Source organism: Physeter macrocephalus, chromosome 17, assembly GCF_002837175.3.
Source record: "Physeter macrocephalus isolate SW-GA chromosome 17, ASM283717v5, whole genome shotgun sequence".
Taxonomy (NCBI): domain Eukaryota; kingdom Metazoa; phylum Chordata; class Mammalia; order Artiodactyla; family Physeteridae; genus Physeter; species Physeter macrocephalus.
Window position 1 is genome coordinate 8,861,463 of NC_041230.1, and position 16,112 is coordinate 8,877,574.

Consider the following 16,112-nt stretch of genomic DNA (forward strand, 5'->3'; position numbering starts at 1 on the left):
GTGGGCATGCTGGGGACACACCAATGATGTGTCTGATGGCTCTGCCCCGGGCAGGGCCCTAAGCTCACAGCCAGTGGGGTAAAAGACCCACCATCACACAATGACAGCCAAGGGTGGGGGAAGCCAGGGCAGAAGGCAGGGCTGGGATAGAGGAGGTACTCGGGGCTATGGGAGCCCAGAGGAGACTCCTAACCCAGCCTGGGGGTCAGGGAGGGCTCCTTGAAGGGAGGGCTCCTTGAAGGAAGTTTCAGGGGAGCCTTTTCAAGTCCTGACCCCCTGACCTCTCCAGACACAGGGCAAGTCCCTGTTCTGACCTCTTGGGGCTCTGACGCCTGATCTACCTGTCACCCAAGTCTTGGGAACAAACAATTCCCAACATTTGTTCTCGTCTTCTAACCTGGAACGCAAAGGTTTGGCCACCAGAGGGCACTGTGGCCTCAGTCTTTGTCCAGACAGACTTCGTGAAGCCTCGGATCCCGGAGGGACATTGTGGGGCCAGTGGGACCAGCCAGTGGAGACACTGGTGCCCCCACTATGAGCCTCAGACCCTGCCCAGGACCTGGTCACCACGGTCTGAGCCCCTCCCCCCAGAGGCTCCTGTGGAATCAATAGGAGACCCTCTCTGCCCCAGACCCCTGAGGGCCCAGCTTGGGCCTCCGAGGGAGACACTTGCTAAGCCCCCCTGACCCCTCTCTTCCCCGCTATTCTTCAGAGGATACAGCCCTCCCCTAAGCTGCCCTTGGGGTGTTCAGACATGACCCTCTGAAGTCTCCTACCCAGATGAGGATACTGAGGTACAGAGGACCTGAGGCTGGGGGGAGGTGGTCACACAATGCCAGGGCAACAGCAATAACAATTAATAATAATAACAACAATACATAAGGTCCCATTGACTTAGCTCCTCCTGTGTGTCAACACGGCTCCTGAGCTTTTTACAGGTCTTATGTCACTATCACACAGACCGCACGCACTCAGGAAGCAGGACTCTCCACCTCAGAGTCAGACAAGGCAACTTGGGCTCATATAGACAATACCCTCGCCAAAAGTCCCCACCTATCATGGCGGGGACAGCTGGGATTTGAACCCCGGTCTCACTCAGAAGCTAAACCACAGGCCACCTCCCTGTGTTACTCTGAGGGGGGTTGCTGACTTCCTGTGTCAGAATCTGCTCAGGCCCTCCATGAAAATGCCAACCCTACCCACCCTCCCGCCCCCCAGTCCCAGGGATCCAGCATCCCTGAAGGCAGATCCCAGAATCCCAGGTCTCAGAAGGCAGCCGCCAAGCCTTTCTAATGACTGCAAAGCCCTGAGAATCATGGTTTGTGTTTGGGCACAAAGGCAGAAAGAAGAAACAAAATGCAATTGAAGGGATGGTTCTCAAGCTCTCAGGTGGGGAGGGGTGAGGGGAGGGGGTTGCAACAGAGGCCTTAGAGACGGTGGTGGAGTGTGGGCTCCGCAGACCACCTTCCTGTTTCCCCAGTAGCTCTGCTGGAACTTTTTGGTACTTTGGTTTTCTCATCTGCAAAATGGGAGTAATGGTTCCAACCTCACAGGTTCGTGGTGAGGATGCTTTGGGTCCATGTAGAGCCCTTAGTGCTTGGCACACTTTAGCACACAATAAATATTGTCTGTGATCCTCACATCATCAGTTGCTGTGGCTGAACACCTACTGTGTGCCACGCCCGGGCTGAGGGTTTTACATACATAATCTCAACAGCCCAGAGAGGTGTGGTCCCTGCCTGGAGATCACAAAGAAATCATGAAGTCTGGACTTGGACTCAGGTTTGCTGACCCAAAGCACCCTCTGTGCTGCCCTGATGGACACTCTTACCTCTGCTAGGCACTGCGTTTACGTGTACACTCACGTGACCCTCGCAACAATCCTGAGACCGGGGATAAGGTGAGACCATGTCAGGTAGGACCATAAAACCTCGGGTAAGGAGTTTGGGTTTGATTCTGAGGGTAGGGGGGAGACAGTGGATCATTTTCAGCATGCTCTCCTTCTGTTTTTTTTTTTTCAATATTTATTTATTTGACTGCGTTGGGTCTTAGTTGCAGCACACGGGATCTTCGTTGCGGCACGTGGTGCGCAGGCTTCTCTCTAGTTGTGGCACGTGGGCTTAGTTGTCCCGTGGCATGTGGGACCAGGGATTGAACCTGTGTCCCCTGAATTGGAAGGCAGATTCTTAACCACTGAACCACCAGGGAAGTCCCCATCTCCTTCTGTTTTAGAAAGATCCTCATGGCTGCAAGTGTGGACCAGACTGTGGGGACAAGGTAGGAGGCAGGAGACCTGGGAGGGGGCTGAGATGGCTGGGGTGGGAGGATGGGGCCAGGGTCAGGGCAAGAGGTTATGAGAGGCAACAGAATGCAGCTGCTGTACCAAATGACCATGAACTTGTCAGCTTAAAACAACAGAAATTCGACAGAGGCATGGATAAAAAAGGTGTGGTACACATATACAATGAAATATTACTCAGCCATAAAAAAGAACGAAATAATGTCATTTGCAGCAACGTGGATGGACCTAGAGATTGCCATACTGAGTGAAGTCAGAGAGGGAAAAACAAATATCATGGGATATCACTTATATGTGGAATTTTTTAAAAATGGTACAAATGAACAAATTTACAAAACAGAAACAGACTCACAGATGTAGAAAACAAACTTATGTGTAGCAGGGGGAAAAGGAGGGGAGGGAAAAATTGGGAGATTGGGATTGACATATACACACTACTATGTATAAAATAGATCGCTAATAAGGACCTACTGCATAGCACAGGGAACCCTATTCAATACTCTTAATGGCTTATATGGGAAGAGAATCTAAAAAGGAGTAGATACATGTGTATGTATAACTGATTCACTTTGCTGTACAGTAGAAGCTAACACAACGTTTTAAATCCACTATACTCCGATAAAAATTTAAAAACAAAACAAAACAAAAAGCCCCCAGAAATGTATGCTCTCACAGTTCTGGAGGCCAGAAGTCAGAAATCAGTATCACTGAGTTGAAATCAAGGTGTCAGCAGGGCCACACCGCCTCTGGAGGCTGGAAGGGAATATCCATTCTTTGCCTCTTCCAGCTTCTGGTGGCCTGCTGATGCTCCTTGGCTTGTGGCCTCATCACTCCGATCTTCAAGGTTCCATCTTCACCTCACCTCGTCCTCTGTGTGTGTGCTTCTCTCCCTCTGCTTTTATCCCATAAGATCCTTATAAGTGATGGTATTTAGGGCCCACCTGGATAATCCAAGATATTCTTCCCATCTCAAGATCCTTAACTTCATCACATCTGCAAAGACTCTTTTCCCTATAAGGGATTAGAACCGGTAGCTTTGGGGCGCCATTATTCTGCCTACTACAGCAGAGTGGGCAGAATTTGTGGATGGATAATTTATGGAGCACAAGGGGAAGAGTCTGTGGAGTGTCAAGGAGAACTCGAAGGCCCATGGCCTGAGCAGCTGGAGGGATGGAGGCGCCAGCACCGAGATGGGGCTGGAGCCAGAGGGGCAGGCTTGGGAGACCCCAGGAGCTCAGCTTCAGAAGCAGAAGCCTTGAGTTTGAGATGTACGTCGGGCATCCAAGGGAGGCTGCTGGGTAAGTCCGGAGGTTGGGTTAAAGAGAGAAATTTGGGTGCATAAAGTGAGACTGGATGAGCTCTCCAGGGAGAGAAGAGGACCAAGGTGGAGACCTAGAGGTGACCATCAGTACCAGATCCAGAAGGTAAGGAGGAACCGGGGGGAGCCGCTGAGAGGGAGTCGGCAGGGAGGCTAGAGAAGACCAGGAGAGGGTGGCCGGTGTCTCAGGAGGAAAGGAGACGGGGAACGATGACGGCGGACGGGTCAAGTGAGACGACAACTGAAATGTGACTTAGATTAGCACCCGGGGGACCCTAACAAGAGCACTTCCGTGGAGCAGGGGATGGAGGAGGAGTGGAATGTGAACGTTTGATTGGAAAGAGCGTAGAAGAGAATTGGAGACATCTCTGGTGAGAAAAGTTGCTGTAAAGGGGAACCAAGAAACAGGGCTGTGGCTGGAGGAGGTCAAAGAGTTTTGTCTTCTGTTTTGTTTTAAGATGGAAGGAGTTCCAATACATCTGTATGCCAGCGGGAATGATCAGGAAGGTGACGATGCAGGGGAGAGGGGAGCGTTGCTGGAGCAGTGATGGAGACAAGAGGAAACAAGCGAGTCTCCAAGTGGAGGGTCAGCCTTAGTGAGGCTTGATCCGTATCAGGAGGAGGAGACGTGCGGAGCAGACGCCAGGAGGTGGGAGATTGAGGACATTCTCTCCTGTGGCTTCAGTGAAATGAGCTGGGAGCAGAGATGGGGGAAAAGAGAGAGGATGCACCGAAGACACCTTGAGGGGCCAGTCAGGAACTCAAAGTTTTGAGCTCTTAGAAGAGGACAGAGGCATGGAGTGGAGGCCAAGTTTGATTTAGCCAGATTGGGGGTTTCCCAAGTGAGAATAATAAAGAGAGGGAGTTGAGGGGGGATCCAAGGGAGCCACTCTGGTGAGTGACCACAGACTTGCAGGGCTGAAGGACAGTGAAAGGGGAGGGGGATCGATGGGGCCGTAGGTCCTGTCAGGGTTGGGGGACTGGAGGGAGGGAGTTGAGAGAGGGGAGAAGGCGGATAGAGAGCGAGAAGCATGAAACTGAGATTGGAGGGGCTGTGTTTATCAGGCATGGTCATGCCGAGGGCCAAGGTGGCTGGAGGGGCCGGGGTTGGGCAGAGGACCGGATCCCTGGCAGAGAGGTGGTGGGGGGGCATGGGGAGGCTGGGGGAGGTCGAAGGAGCATCTACCTGGATGTGAGGACTATGTTAGGAGTTAGTGGGGAGCCAGGTGGAAAATGGAAGAGACCGTGATCCCCATGGCCCTAGTGAGCCCAGCACCCACCCTGTCCCCTCTCAGGAGGCATCCCTAACTGGAAAAGGGGACTTGGGTTCTACTGGATGGGCGGTCAGCTCTGGGAATGACATCTGAAGCTCCAGCTCCATCAAAGACCCACATGTGAAAGGTAAATCTACAAAGTTAATAGAAGAAAGTGTGGGTGACTTCCCTGGTGGCGCAGTGGTTAAGAACCCGCCTGCCAGTGCAGGGGACACGGGTTCGATCCCTGGTCCGGGAAGATCCCACATGCCACAGAGCTACTAAGCCCGTGAGCCACAACTACTGAACCCGTGCACCACAACTACTGAAGCCTGTGCTCCTAGAGCCAGTGCTCTGCAACAAGAGAGGCCACCGCAATGAGAAGCCCGCCCACTGCAACAAAGAGTAACCCCTGCTCGAAGCAACTAGAGAAAGCCCGCGTGCAGCAACGAAGACCCAAACGCAGCCAAAAGTAAATAAATTAATTAACTTTTTTTTAAAATGGGGTTGCATGACCTGGGTTTTTCAACAAAATAAGTGGCTTTAAAGACAAAGGGCCTGTTAGCGAGTGTTGTTTTAAGCTTTTGCATGCCGGAGACCTGTTTGTACCTGAACATCTAGCAAAGCCCATGGGGCCCTTTCCAGAATCAAATTTATAAAAGCATAAAATCCAGAGGGTTACAGAGGAAACTCATTGCATTAATATACAGTTAGCAAAAAATAATAATAATTGTGATACAGTAATATATGTGCTTCTTTATTAATACATTAAAGAATAAGATCTGGCTGCAGATTCAATAACTACCATAATTTCTAAGCGGTGATGAGTAAAACCAATGTTTCAAGAGATCTGCAACAACTGTAATGTGCTATAAAACATCTGTGATTTATTTGGGTGACAAGGTCATAGGTTCTGGCAATAATACTGTGATTTGTTGCCAAAATTCTTAATTGACAAAAATATCAAATGTCATTAGAGGTTAGTGAAAACATAGATGTCAGTTTTTTCCCACCAATGGTGATAGGCGTCAAGAACTCTGGACCAGGTGGAGGTCCCAGGACCCCAGGTTGAGAACCCCTGTAGATTAAAAACACAACATGTGGATCTTGTATAGATCCTGATTTGAACAAACCAACTTAAAAAGACATTTCTGAGATAACTGGGATATTTGAACATGGGGTGTGTATTATAAGATATTAAGGAAATATCGTTCTTTTTATTTTAGTTTTTTGTGGTTTTTTTTGTTTTTTTGTTTTTTTCGCGGCATGTGGGATCTTCCCGGACCGGAGCACGAACCCGCGTCCCCTGCATCGGCAGGCGGACTCTCAACCACTGCGCCACCAGGGAAGCCCTGAAGTATTTATTTCTAAAACGTTCTAAAACGTTTTAGCCAATTGTGAATACCAATCATATCATCAATGCAACACAATTTCTGATGTTTATCATTCTGATTAGCAGAGTCTCTGGTGTTGATCTAAGATGAGCGAGTGCTTTGCTGTAGCTACTTCTGGAGCCAGCTCTTAATTAAATGCCAGTCGACCAGCCCTGGAGTAGACAGTTGGGGTGTAGTTTAAAACAACCCGCATAGCCACGAAGGGGCGCTAAGGCTTCACTTCTAGTCGAAGAGGGTTACTGTGCGCGGAGAACGCGGCACTGTCATTGGGCCAGGACCCGCTGTGTGCCAGGCGCTGCTCCGGACGTTAGGAATACAGCCGTGCCTAAGGAGCTAATATTCTGAAGGTGGGGGGAGGGTAGACAGACAATAAAGTAAACTAATGCATAATTTCAGGGTGTAATAAATTCGTGGAGAAAATTAATTATTGTGACAGGATAGTGACAGAGAGTGGCTCCTTACATAAGGGGCTCAAGGACACCTGTCTGGAATTACATCTAAATGATGATCCCTCACTTGGGCGGAGTACTCCGGGCAGAGAAACATCCGAGGGTCCAGGAGGGGAAGAGTCTCGTGGGAGTGAGGGGGGTTAGGGGGGGAGTGCAGGTGAGGGAGAGGAGAGAGATGAAGGATGACAGGTTGGGGGGGGGTGGAGCGTGTAGGGGGAGACTTTGGTTTCTCATCTGAAGCCAAAGGAAGCCCATGGAGGGAGCAGGGTGGATGGAGACAAAAGTGAGAGGGCCTTCCCTGGAGGTCTAGTGGTGAGTACTCTGTGCTTTCACTGCAGGGGCCGTGGGTTCGACCCCTGGTTGGGGGAACTAAGATCCTGCAAGCCGTGCAGCACAGCCAAAAAATAAATAAATAAAAAATAAAGTGAGTGAGAAAAAGCACTATTTGGCTGCTAAGTGGGAAACAAGATCACAGACCCTGGGAGGCAGCGTGAGGAGGTGAGTGTGGCAATTATGCAAGGGTGGTGGGTCAGGTACGCTGTGTCCTTTGTGACTTTTCCTTAACAGAGCGCCTGTGATTCAGTGTTCCTAAGGGACATCTTGCTGGCCAGGGATGGTGGCTGTAAGGAGCTAATGGTCCAGAGTCTCCCTACAATGATAAGGTTGATGATAATGCTTATTATGTGCCTGGCACTGGTCTACAATCTATGCATTTAAACCTCACAACCACCCTGGAAAGTAGGTACAATTATAATCATTTTCCAGATATGGAAACTTGAGGCACAGAGAGGTTAAGTGACTTGCTCAAGACCACACAGCTAGGGAGTAGGACAGATGGCATTTGAATCCAGGCACTAACCCCGGAGTCCATGCTCTTACCCACCATGGTATACTGCTTCCCGATCCTTTTGTTGTAGCCTTGTTCTCAGACAAATTATATTGCCCTTTAGACAGGCTATCTCAGAGAGCTGTCAGCAGTCACTAACACCTTAGTATGAATTAGTCCACCTCTTCTTGCCACTGAAGAATTGCAATCTGTGCTAAAGCTATGGCTTATAGGGGCACTGTAGTGTAGAAATATTTGGGTTCTGGAGTCATAATGCCTGTGATTAAAACCCACTGCAACTTCCCAGATGAGTGATTTTGGGCAAGTGTCATCACTAATCTGGGCCTCAGTTTCATCATCTGTGAAGTCCCCATTTTCCAGATGAGGAAACTGAGAGGCTCAACACATGGCACACCCAAGACTTTGCTTGGATGCAAGGAAGAGGGATTCCTCCATTACACTCTCTATCCACTTGTGTGGAGGGGAGGGGGCACTGGAAGCCTGAGGTCTGTCTGCACAGGGACAGCAAGGTCACCTGAAGGGCTGGACAGACCAGGTGCTCCTGGATACCCCTCTTCTTCGGGGTCAGCTTCTCTTCCTGCCAGACTAGAGCTGAGACCCCTGGGATGGGTGTCTGATCCTGGCAGGGATGCTGGGTGGCACTGGATGGGCATGGGGGTCGGGGCTCCAGTTTTAGGCAGTAGAAGTGAGACGGGAGATGTGCTATGCCCTTGGGGGAAGATTCCCCAGTTCTGGCCTGGCCCCAGTCCTAAGCACAGCCACAATCCCACCCCATCTCCTGACTGTACACAGCTGGGACTGCTATGGTTAAAATAATGAAACACTTCCACAGTCTTTGGTAGATAACCACTACCCACTTCTGATACCCTTGCCCTTCCCCTGAGACCGTTCAGGGCCCTCCCTTCCCCAGCATGAGCATGCCCCAGCCCAGGGGGCTTCCCTGATCCAGCTCTGGGGGACTTGCCCATCCTGACTGGTAGATGGGCCTGCCAATATTTGGTATCTTCCCTGGCTCAGCCCCAATAGCAATCCCTCCTCCCACCAGTTCAGAGTCCTCTGATATGGGTACCCATTTCACACGAACTCCTATGCATCCTTCAAAGCCCTGCCTAAAAGTCACTTTCTTCAGGAAGCACTCCTAGATTTCTTCACCACCCCAAGAGTGAACAGCTCCTCCCACTCCGTGGGCTCCCAAGTATCTTGGACCATGCAGCACACTTTGTTCGAATCCCCTGCCCACAGGCCCTTCTTCCCCACCACGGTGTGAGCACCTTGATGCCAGAGACATCTTCTGCCATCTTTGTGGCCTCAAAACTAATGGCCAGAGTAAGCATACAATAGGTGCCCAATAAAATCTATGGAGACGTTTGTTCCCAGTGCACTGTGGTCACATCAGGCACATTCAGTCCTGTGCATCTCCTGTGGCCCAGGGACCACAGGTGGTCCTCCCTACAGGAGACCCCCTGTGCCACCCACACACTGAGGCCCTGCTGGCTGGGACTGGGCCAAGGCTGGGGGAGGTGAGGAGAGGATGTGAGTCCCAGGTGTGCAAGGTCAGCAGGGCCTGTTCTCATGCTCCCTGGCTGAGGAGTGATTCTCCATCTGCCCGGGCCAGCTGCGGGTGCTGGGACATGAGGAGACGCAGCAGGAGAGAGGGAGGTGCGGGGAGGAGCTCAGAGAAGCCCACAGTAACCAGGGAGAAGAAAAACAGGCACGCAGTGTTATTGTTACAGGACCATTAAATACAACTTATAAACAAGCCAGGATGGCACTGGGGGGAGATGGAGGCGGGGGGGGTCACAGAGGCCAGAGAGGGTCAGGGCCGCGCGGTCCGGGCTCGGTCCTGGAGGGGGCTCAGGCTGCCGTCACCGGAGGGGCTGGGCTGGCGGAGGCCTGGCTGCTTGTGGAGGCCTCGCAGCTTCACCAGCAGCTCCTGGACGAAGTCCTGAGGACAAGGCGAGGGTGCTGAGAACACGGGAGGGGTGGGGGCACCCCCTGACCAGACCATCCCTTCTGACCTGGGCCCCTCTATTTCCTGCTTCCTGGTCAGTGAGAGGGGATGGAGGTGGAGTTAATGAGGGGTAGAGGCTACAGATGGAGAAGAACATGCCGGGGTGGGGGGAACAGGGAGAGAGAGATGGAGAGAGACAGAGACCCGTAGACAGAAACCAAGACATAGATGCAGAGACAGAGAGAGATGCAGAGATAGAGACAGAGGGAGAAACGAAGGGACAGAAAAAGAAACAGAGCCACAGAGAGACATGGAGATATTTCTCGAGCCAAGAGATTATCAGGAGGGTCCCCAGGGACAGAGGGCTAAGCTGGCTCCAGGGCCGACAGACACACAATGACGTTTGTCGCTCAGGCAGCCCAGAGCTGGTTAGAGAAACATGAATATTTTTCCCTTTTAAAGCAGGGAAGGAAGTGGGAGGGGCTAGGCCGCTCAGGGCCTGGAAGAATGGGGGGGGCCCCTGAGAGGTGGGGAAGGGAGCCCCAGGGCGGTGGAGGCAGTACCGAGGCCGACGGCACACAGCAGAGGCAAAAATAGGAGACAGATGGGGCAGCGTGTCAGCAGGGAGGCGATAATGGAGCCCGGGGGAGGACGGGAAGAGAGGGGACAGGAGTGAGGAAGACAAAAGACGCCACCGGAGATGAGAAAACAGCCGTGGGAGAGGCAGGGCTCCCAGAGTTACCTCTGCTGGTCCTGGGCACAGCCAGCTCTTCCCTCCTCCCCGGAGACTACCCACCAGCCCCCAGTCAAGGTGCAGGGGGCACAACAGGGCCTGGAATGGGGGATGGAAAACTTACCTCTGTGGGGTTTGTGCACGACTTTAGGAGTCCCTAAACAACCCCCCACAAAAAAGAAAAGAAAAGAAAAGAAAATAGTAAATGACTAAAACATATGCCCCGCCAGCCCCTTCCATTTCCCAACAAAGCCCCAAGGCAGCAAGACAAATGGCAGTCAGACTCCAGGTGGACTTCCCATGTGGCTTCAAGGGAGGAACAAGGCCCGAGCATCTTATAGAGCAACCGGGGGCAGAGTTGAGTCAAGAAACTCAGCACCAAGACCAGCGCTAGATCCAGAGAGGGCCAGAAGGGCACACAGCATTTCCTGCCTCTAGGAGAGCACAGGTCGGAAGAGCAAGGACACTGCGTCCAGGCTGCCTGGCTCTGACTCCCAGCTATGAGCCTTCTGAGCTATGTGACCCTGGGCAAGTGATTAGATCTCGCTGGGCCTCATTTTCCTCAAGTGGAAAGCAGAGATGATAATAGTGATAATAGTGAAACGGAGATAATAAACCCTTCAGAGGGTTTTGTGAAGATTAAATGAGTTACTAAGTGTAAAGCAATTGAAACAGTGCCTGGCACTTAGGAAGTGCTCAAGAAACACGTTAACTATTGATATGATTTGTAGGGAGGTGCAGGGTAGGGGGCTGGGGGCGGCTTTCCCTTCCAGCTACCTGGATTTTCCGGCTTCTCTCCTCTTCACTCTCTAATTCCAACAATTCATCGATGTTGACCTCATCGGGCATGTCTGCCTCCTAAAAGGTGGAGAGGGAGGGGCGTCAGGGTCCCTTTCCCCTCCCTCCCCCGCCTCTGTCCAGGTCCCTGGAGGAGCCCCGGAGGCCCCGGGGCCCAGCTGTCGGGTTCTGGAGCAATAATGTGGCAGTCAGGGACAGCACCACCAAGGCGGGACATCTGGGTGTTGGGGGGAGGGGTGACAGATGGGTTGACAGAGGCCTGGGCCTGGGAGCCTGTACCATCTCGGATGCTGGCCCCTGGGCCTCGGGAGTCTTGGGCCTGGCACGGGTCTCTCGCCTTGGCCCTTATTCCCACAGCGGGAAAGAGGCCTGGTGGAGTCTTGGAATGTCAGATTCTGGGATTCAGGAGAGGGGCTGGCTCTGCCCTTTCAAGGAGAAGTTTAAGCGCTAGGTGCAGGGGAGGGAAGCTGGCAGGCTAGAGCCTGCTGGGGGTGGCCCCTTGCCCCGGGTCACCCAAGCGGGGAGGGCTTGGGTCAGCCCCCAGGGCCGAAGCACAACCCTCAAGTCCAGGAAGCCCCCCAAGGTGGGTGGGAGAGATAAGCCACAAGCCCAACTTTGAGCAGCCAAGAGGGGGACCCTTGGATGGCCTCTTGGGGCAAAGGGCAAATGCAGGCTGGCTCAGTAACCCTGTGGGGGGCAGAACCCAGCTGTCTGAGCAAAGAGATCCCATAGGCTACAGAATTTTGCCTCCCCTACGCAAGGTCTTGCTGACTCCATTGTGGGCTTCAGGCCTGGGTGGTCAGGGGATTGTGTGTGGCATGGAGGGTCTGTAAGCGTGTTACCTGCCTGTGTGAGTCTCTGTGTGTGAGCCAGAGCCTGATGCCAAGGCGCCAGGGCCGGCACGAGGGTGCAGAGGTGTGTGACATCGCGTGCGGCCTGTGCAGGGGCTTATGGTCCTACGGCTGGGCAGTGGGTGACTCTGGCTTAGCTGTGTTTGTCTCACCGTCATGCGTCACTGTAGCATATGCTGATCAGTAAGTGACCACAGCTTGTGTCCCTGAGAGTCTGGTTAGCTGTAGTGCCCACTGTTGGAGGACAACCTCAGAGGATGCCACCTACCACTAGCAACTGTCCACCTGTGTGAGCCCATATGTGTGAGAACAGAGGGCCCTCATGTCACCGCGAGGGGCCATGCCTTCTCCCACCTTCGCACTGTGCTGCGGAGCATCTGTCGTCCTGTGTGTCTGTGTACCTGTGACCATGCTCCACAGCACGTGTGTGTTGTACAAAATGTGGCTTCAGGCAGAGACCCGAGACAGCATAGGAGGCCATAGCTTGTGCCCTGTGTGTCCACCGGCAGCTGCAGTTTCTGCCATTGTATGTCTGGAGGTGCCCATAGCTTACGTGGTTTTCTGTCTGGGTGTAGCTATAATTTCTGGTATTTTATGTCTGCACGTGGCTGCAGCATCTATCATTGCGTTTGCACGTGATTATCGTTTTTTGCCTTGAGGAGATAATGGATGGTCGTTACTTGAATCACTGGGTGTCCGGGGGTAGCTGTTGTAACTTGTACCGTCTGCGAGCTGCTACAGCCTGTGCTGTGTGTATCTATGAACAGCTGTAACTGGAGTCCTTTTGTGTGGGTGTAGTTGTTGTGCTGTGTCTGCATATGGCTGTGGCCTGTGCTGTTGTGACTGTGAGAGCCTGCGGCTGTAGCATAGGTTGATCCGTAAGCGACCCCAGCTTGTGTCCTTGAGAGTCTGTGCCTGGCTGCTGCTTCTGTCACTGTGTCTGCGAGTGGCCATAGCTCGTCACTGTGCACATCTGTGAATGCTGATGCTTCCTTTGCTGTGCAGCTCCGTGTGGTTGTATCTCCCCTGCCACCATGTATACGTTTGGCTTTAAGACATCCCCCTCCCCCCACCCTTTCTCCAGATATGGCCACTCCAGCTCCCCACGTTTGCCTCCTCACCTCCCATACGCTAAACCCCTGGTGCTCCCCTGGCGTTTGGACCCAAGTGTCTGTCTGTGTGCACAAGCAGAGTGCCATGGAGGGTGGACGGCGAGGCCCATGAGTCCAGGAGCGTGCGTCCTAACGTGCGAACGAGGCTGCACCAGCGCGCACCAGCGAACACAAGCAACCAGAGACCCTCAAGGCGCAGGGGGTCCGGGCTCGGGGTCTATCGGTCCGGGACTCCCCCTGCAACCCCACCTCTCCCCGTCTCACCCTGCCGCAATACAGCTCCTCCAAGCGCCCGTCGATCCACTTCTCCACGTCCAGCCGCCGCTGCAGCTCCCGCCGGTCATACTTGACGGTGACACGCGCGTGTCGCTTCTGCAGCCCCCCGGGGCTGCCTCCCGGTCCCCGGGCCCGCGATGGCGCCTGCAGCTTGCTCAGCACCCGCTTGCCCAGCCGCTGAGCTGCCATCGCGGTCCTGGCCCCGGCCCCGGCGCCGCGCTGTGAGCTTTCGCCTAGCGGCCAGGGGACCTCTTATGGGCCGGGGCGGGGCCGACCGGGGGCGGGGGCTCGGACTCGCAGGGGGGCCGGCCCCGCCCCGGCTGCCCCGGGCCTCAGTTTCCCTGCCTGCAAAGCGAGGACTGGCCGCTGCGCCGGCGTGAAGCCCGCGGCCGTGCCTGGCTCAGGTATGGGCGGGATCCGGGAGCCCCAGGCCCGATCGGGCGACAGGGGCTCCCGGGGCCTGGATCCGGGGGGGCGGGTCCGGGATGGGCTCTAGGGGACCCGGCCTGTCTGCGCCCTCTGGCGGTTGCCAAGGACAGTGCACGAGCCCTTGTGCTACCTACTCTGTTTGCACGGGAAGGTCAAGCCATAGTACTCAACGGTACATCATTTGTTCCTTCTTTCATTTATTCACTCATCCATGCATTCATTCGTTCATATTCACTCACTCTACTCAACAAATATTCATTTGACATCATGACATCTGGGCTGTGACCCCTCCCCCCCATATCAGACTCCTCATGCCAGATAGCATCCAGGGGTTCTCTGCCCCTCTGGTCATCACCAGGCTCCCCCTCCTGAACTTCCCTAGGCACTGGAGATAGAGCAGTGAACCAAACAGACAAGCCCAGTCCTCATGGAGTCGGCGGCATTCTTGCGGTGGAGGCAGGCAGTGACCTAATAAGTAAGTACAGTATATTATACAGTTTATTAGAATATGATTAGTTCTATGGAGAAATATGAAGCAGCAAATGAGAGATAGAGTGAGGGTGGGGTTACAGTTTTAGCCAGGGGAACCAGAGAAATCTCTTACCTCACAAGTCTTCCCACTTTAATTGAAAGCAGCAAGAATAACACTTCAAAACTTAAATGAAACTTAAATCTGGCCGTGTCCCTCCCCTGCTTAAGACTATCCATAACTAGGCAATGGTTTCTTTTTTTTTTTTTTTTAATTTATTTTTCGCTGCGTTGGATCTTCGCTGCTGCGCGCGGGCTTTCTCTAGTTGCGGTGAGCAGGGGCCACTCTTCGTTGTGGTGCGAGGGCTTCTCATTGCGGTGGCTTCCCCTGTTGTGGAGCATGGGCTCTAGGTGCGCGGGCTTCAGTAGTTGTGGCACACGGGCTTAGTTGCTCTGCGGCATGTGGGATCTTCCCGGGCCAGGGCTCGAACCCATGTCCCCTGCATTGGCAGGCGGATTATTAACCACTGCACCACCAGGGAAGTCCCTGGGCAATGGTTTCTTAAATATGACATCAAAACCAAAGCAACAAAAGAAAAAAAATAGGAAAATTGGACATCATCAAAATTTAAAACTTTCATTTTAAAGAACATCATCAAGAAAGTGAAGAGACAACCCACAGAATGAGAGAAAAAAATTGCAAATCATATATCTGATAAGGTACTTGTATCTAAAATAAAGTCGTGTAATTCAATAATAAGATGACCCAATTTAAAAACAGACAAAGGATCTGAATAGACATTTCTCTAAAAAAGATATACAAAAGCCAATAAGTACACAAAAAGATGCTCAACATCATTAGTTATCAGGAAATTGCAAATCAAAATGACAATGAAATACCACTTCACACCCAGTAGGATGGCTATAATTTTTTTAAAATGGAAAATATCAAGTGAGTGTTGGCAAGAATGTGGAGGAAGCAGAACCCTCATACATTGACGGTGGGAATGTAAAATGGTGTAGCCACTTTGGAAAAGTCTGGCAGTTCCTTAAAAGGTTAAACTTAGAGTTTCCATACGATCAAGTAATTCCATTCTTAGATACATACCAGAGAATTGAAAACATATGCTCACACAAAAATTTGTACATGAATGTTCATAGCAGCCAATAGGTGGAAACAACCCAGCTCATCAACTGAAGAATGGATAAATAAATGTGGTATGTCCATATGATGGAGTGTTAGTTGGCAATAAAAAGAAATTAGGTACTTATATATGCTACAACGTGGATAAACCTTGAAAACATGCTAAGTCAGTGAAACGAGACACAAAAGGCCACATGTCATATGATTCTATTTACATGACATGTTCAGGATTGGCAAATCCATAGAGACGGAAAATAGATTGGTGGTTGCCTGTGGCTGAGAAGATTGGGGGAAGGGGAGTGACTGCTAAAGAGTCAAGGGTTGCTTCTGAGGATGATGCAATTTTCTAAAATTGATCATGATGATAGTTACACAACTCTATGAATATACTAAAAACCATTGGATTGTACACATTAAAAGGGTGAGTTGTATGGTATGTGAGTTATATCTCAATAAAGCTGTTATATTAAAAAAAAATGTCCATAGCTCCCCATTGTTCTGGGGCCAGCAAAGCTCTGCCAAACACAGTCCCATGCCAGCACCTTTGCACTAGCTGTTCCTCTGTCTAGGAAAGCTCTTCCGTAGAATGATGTCAACCGGGGTCACTCCTTCATCTCCCTCAAATGTCACCTGTACAGTGAGTTCTTCTCTGACCACCTTATTTCATATTGCAACTCCCATGCCCCTTACCTGGCTCTGTGTTTTATCCATAATGCTGCCTTTTCACATTGTATATAATTTACTAGTTTTATTTACCGTCTGTTTTCCAACTAGTAGTGTACCAAAGGGA

The 16,112-nt window shown here is 51.9% G+C and overlaps 1 protein-coding gene across 1 annotated transcript; it reads right to left on the reverse strand.

Annotated features, from left to right (window-relative positions):
* Nucleotides 1-9,257: 9,257 nt before the first annotated feature.
* On the reverse strand, nucleotides 9,258-13,665 carry PPP1R14A (protein phosphatase 1 regulatory inhibitor subunit 14A). The gene is made up of 4 exons (XM_024132807.1): nucleotides 13,270-13,665; nucleotides 11,022-11,102; nucleotides 10,369-10,401; nucleotides 9,258-9,505 (listed from the first exon to the last, which is right to left on the reverse strand). Exons 1-4 carry the CDS (start codon nucleotides 13,468-13,470, stop codon nucleotides 9,377-9,379), a joined length of 444 nt encoding a protein of 147 aa, XP_023988575.1. The 5' UTR covers nucleotides 13,471-13,665; the 3' UTR covers nucleotides 9,258-9,376.
* Nucleotides 13,666-16,112: the final 2,447 nt, after the last annotated feature.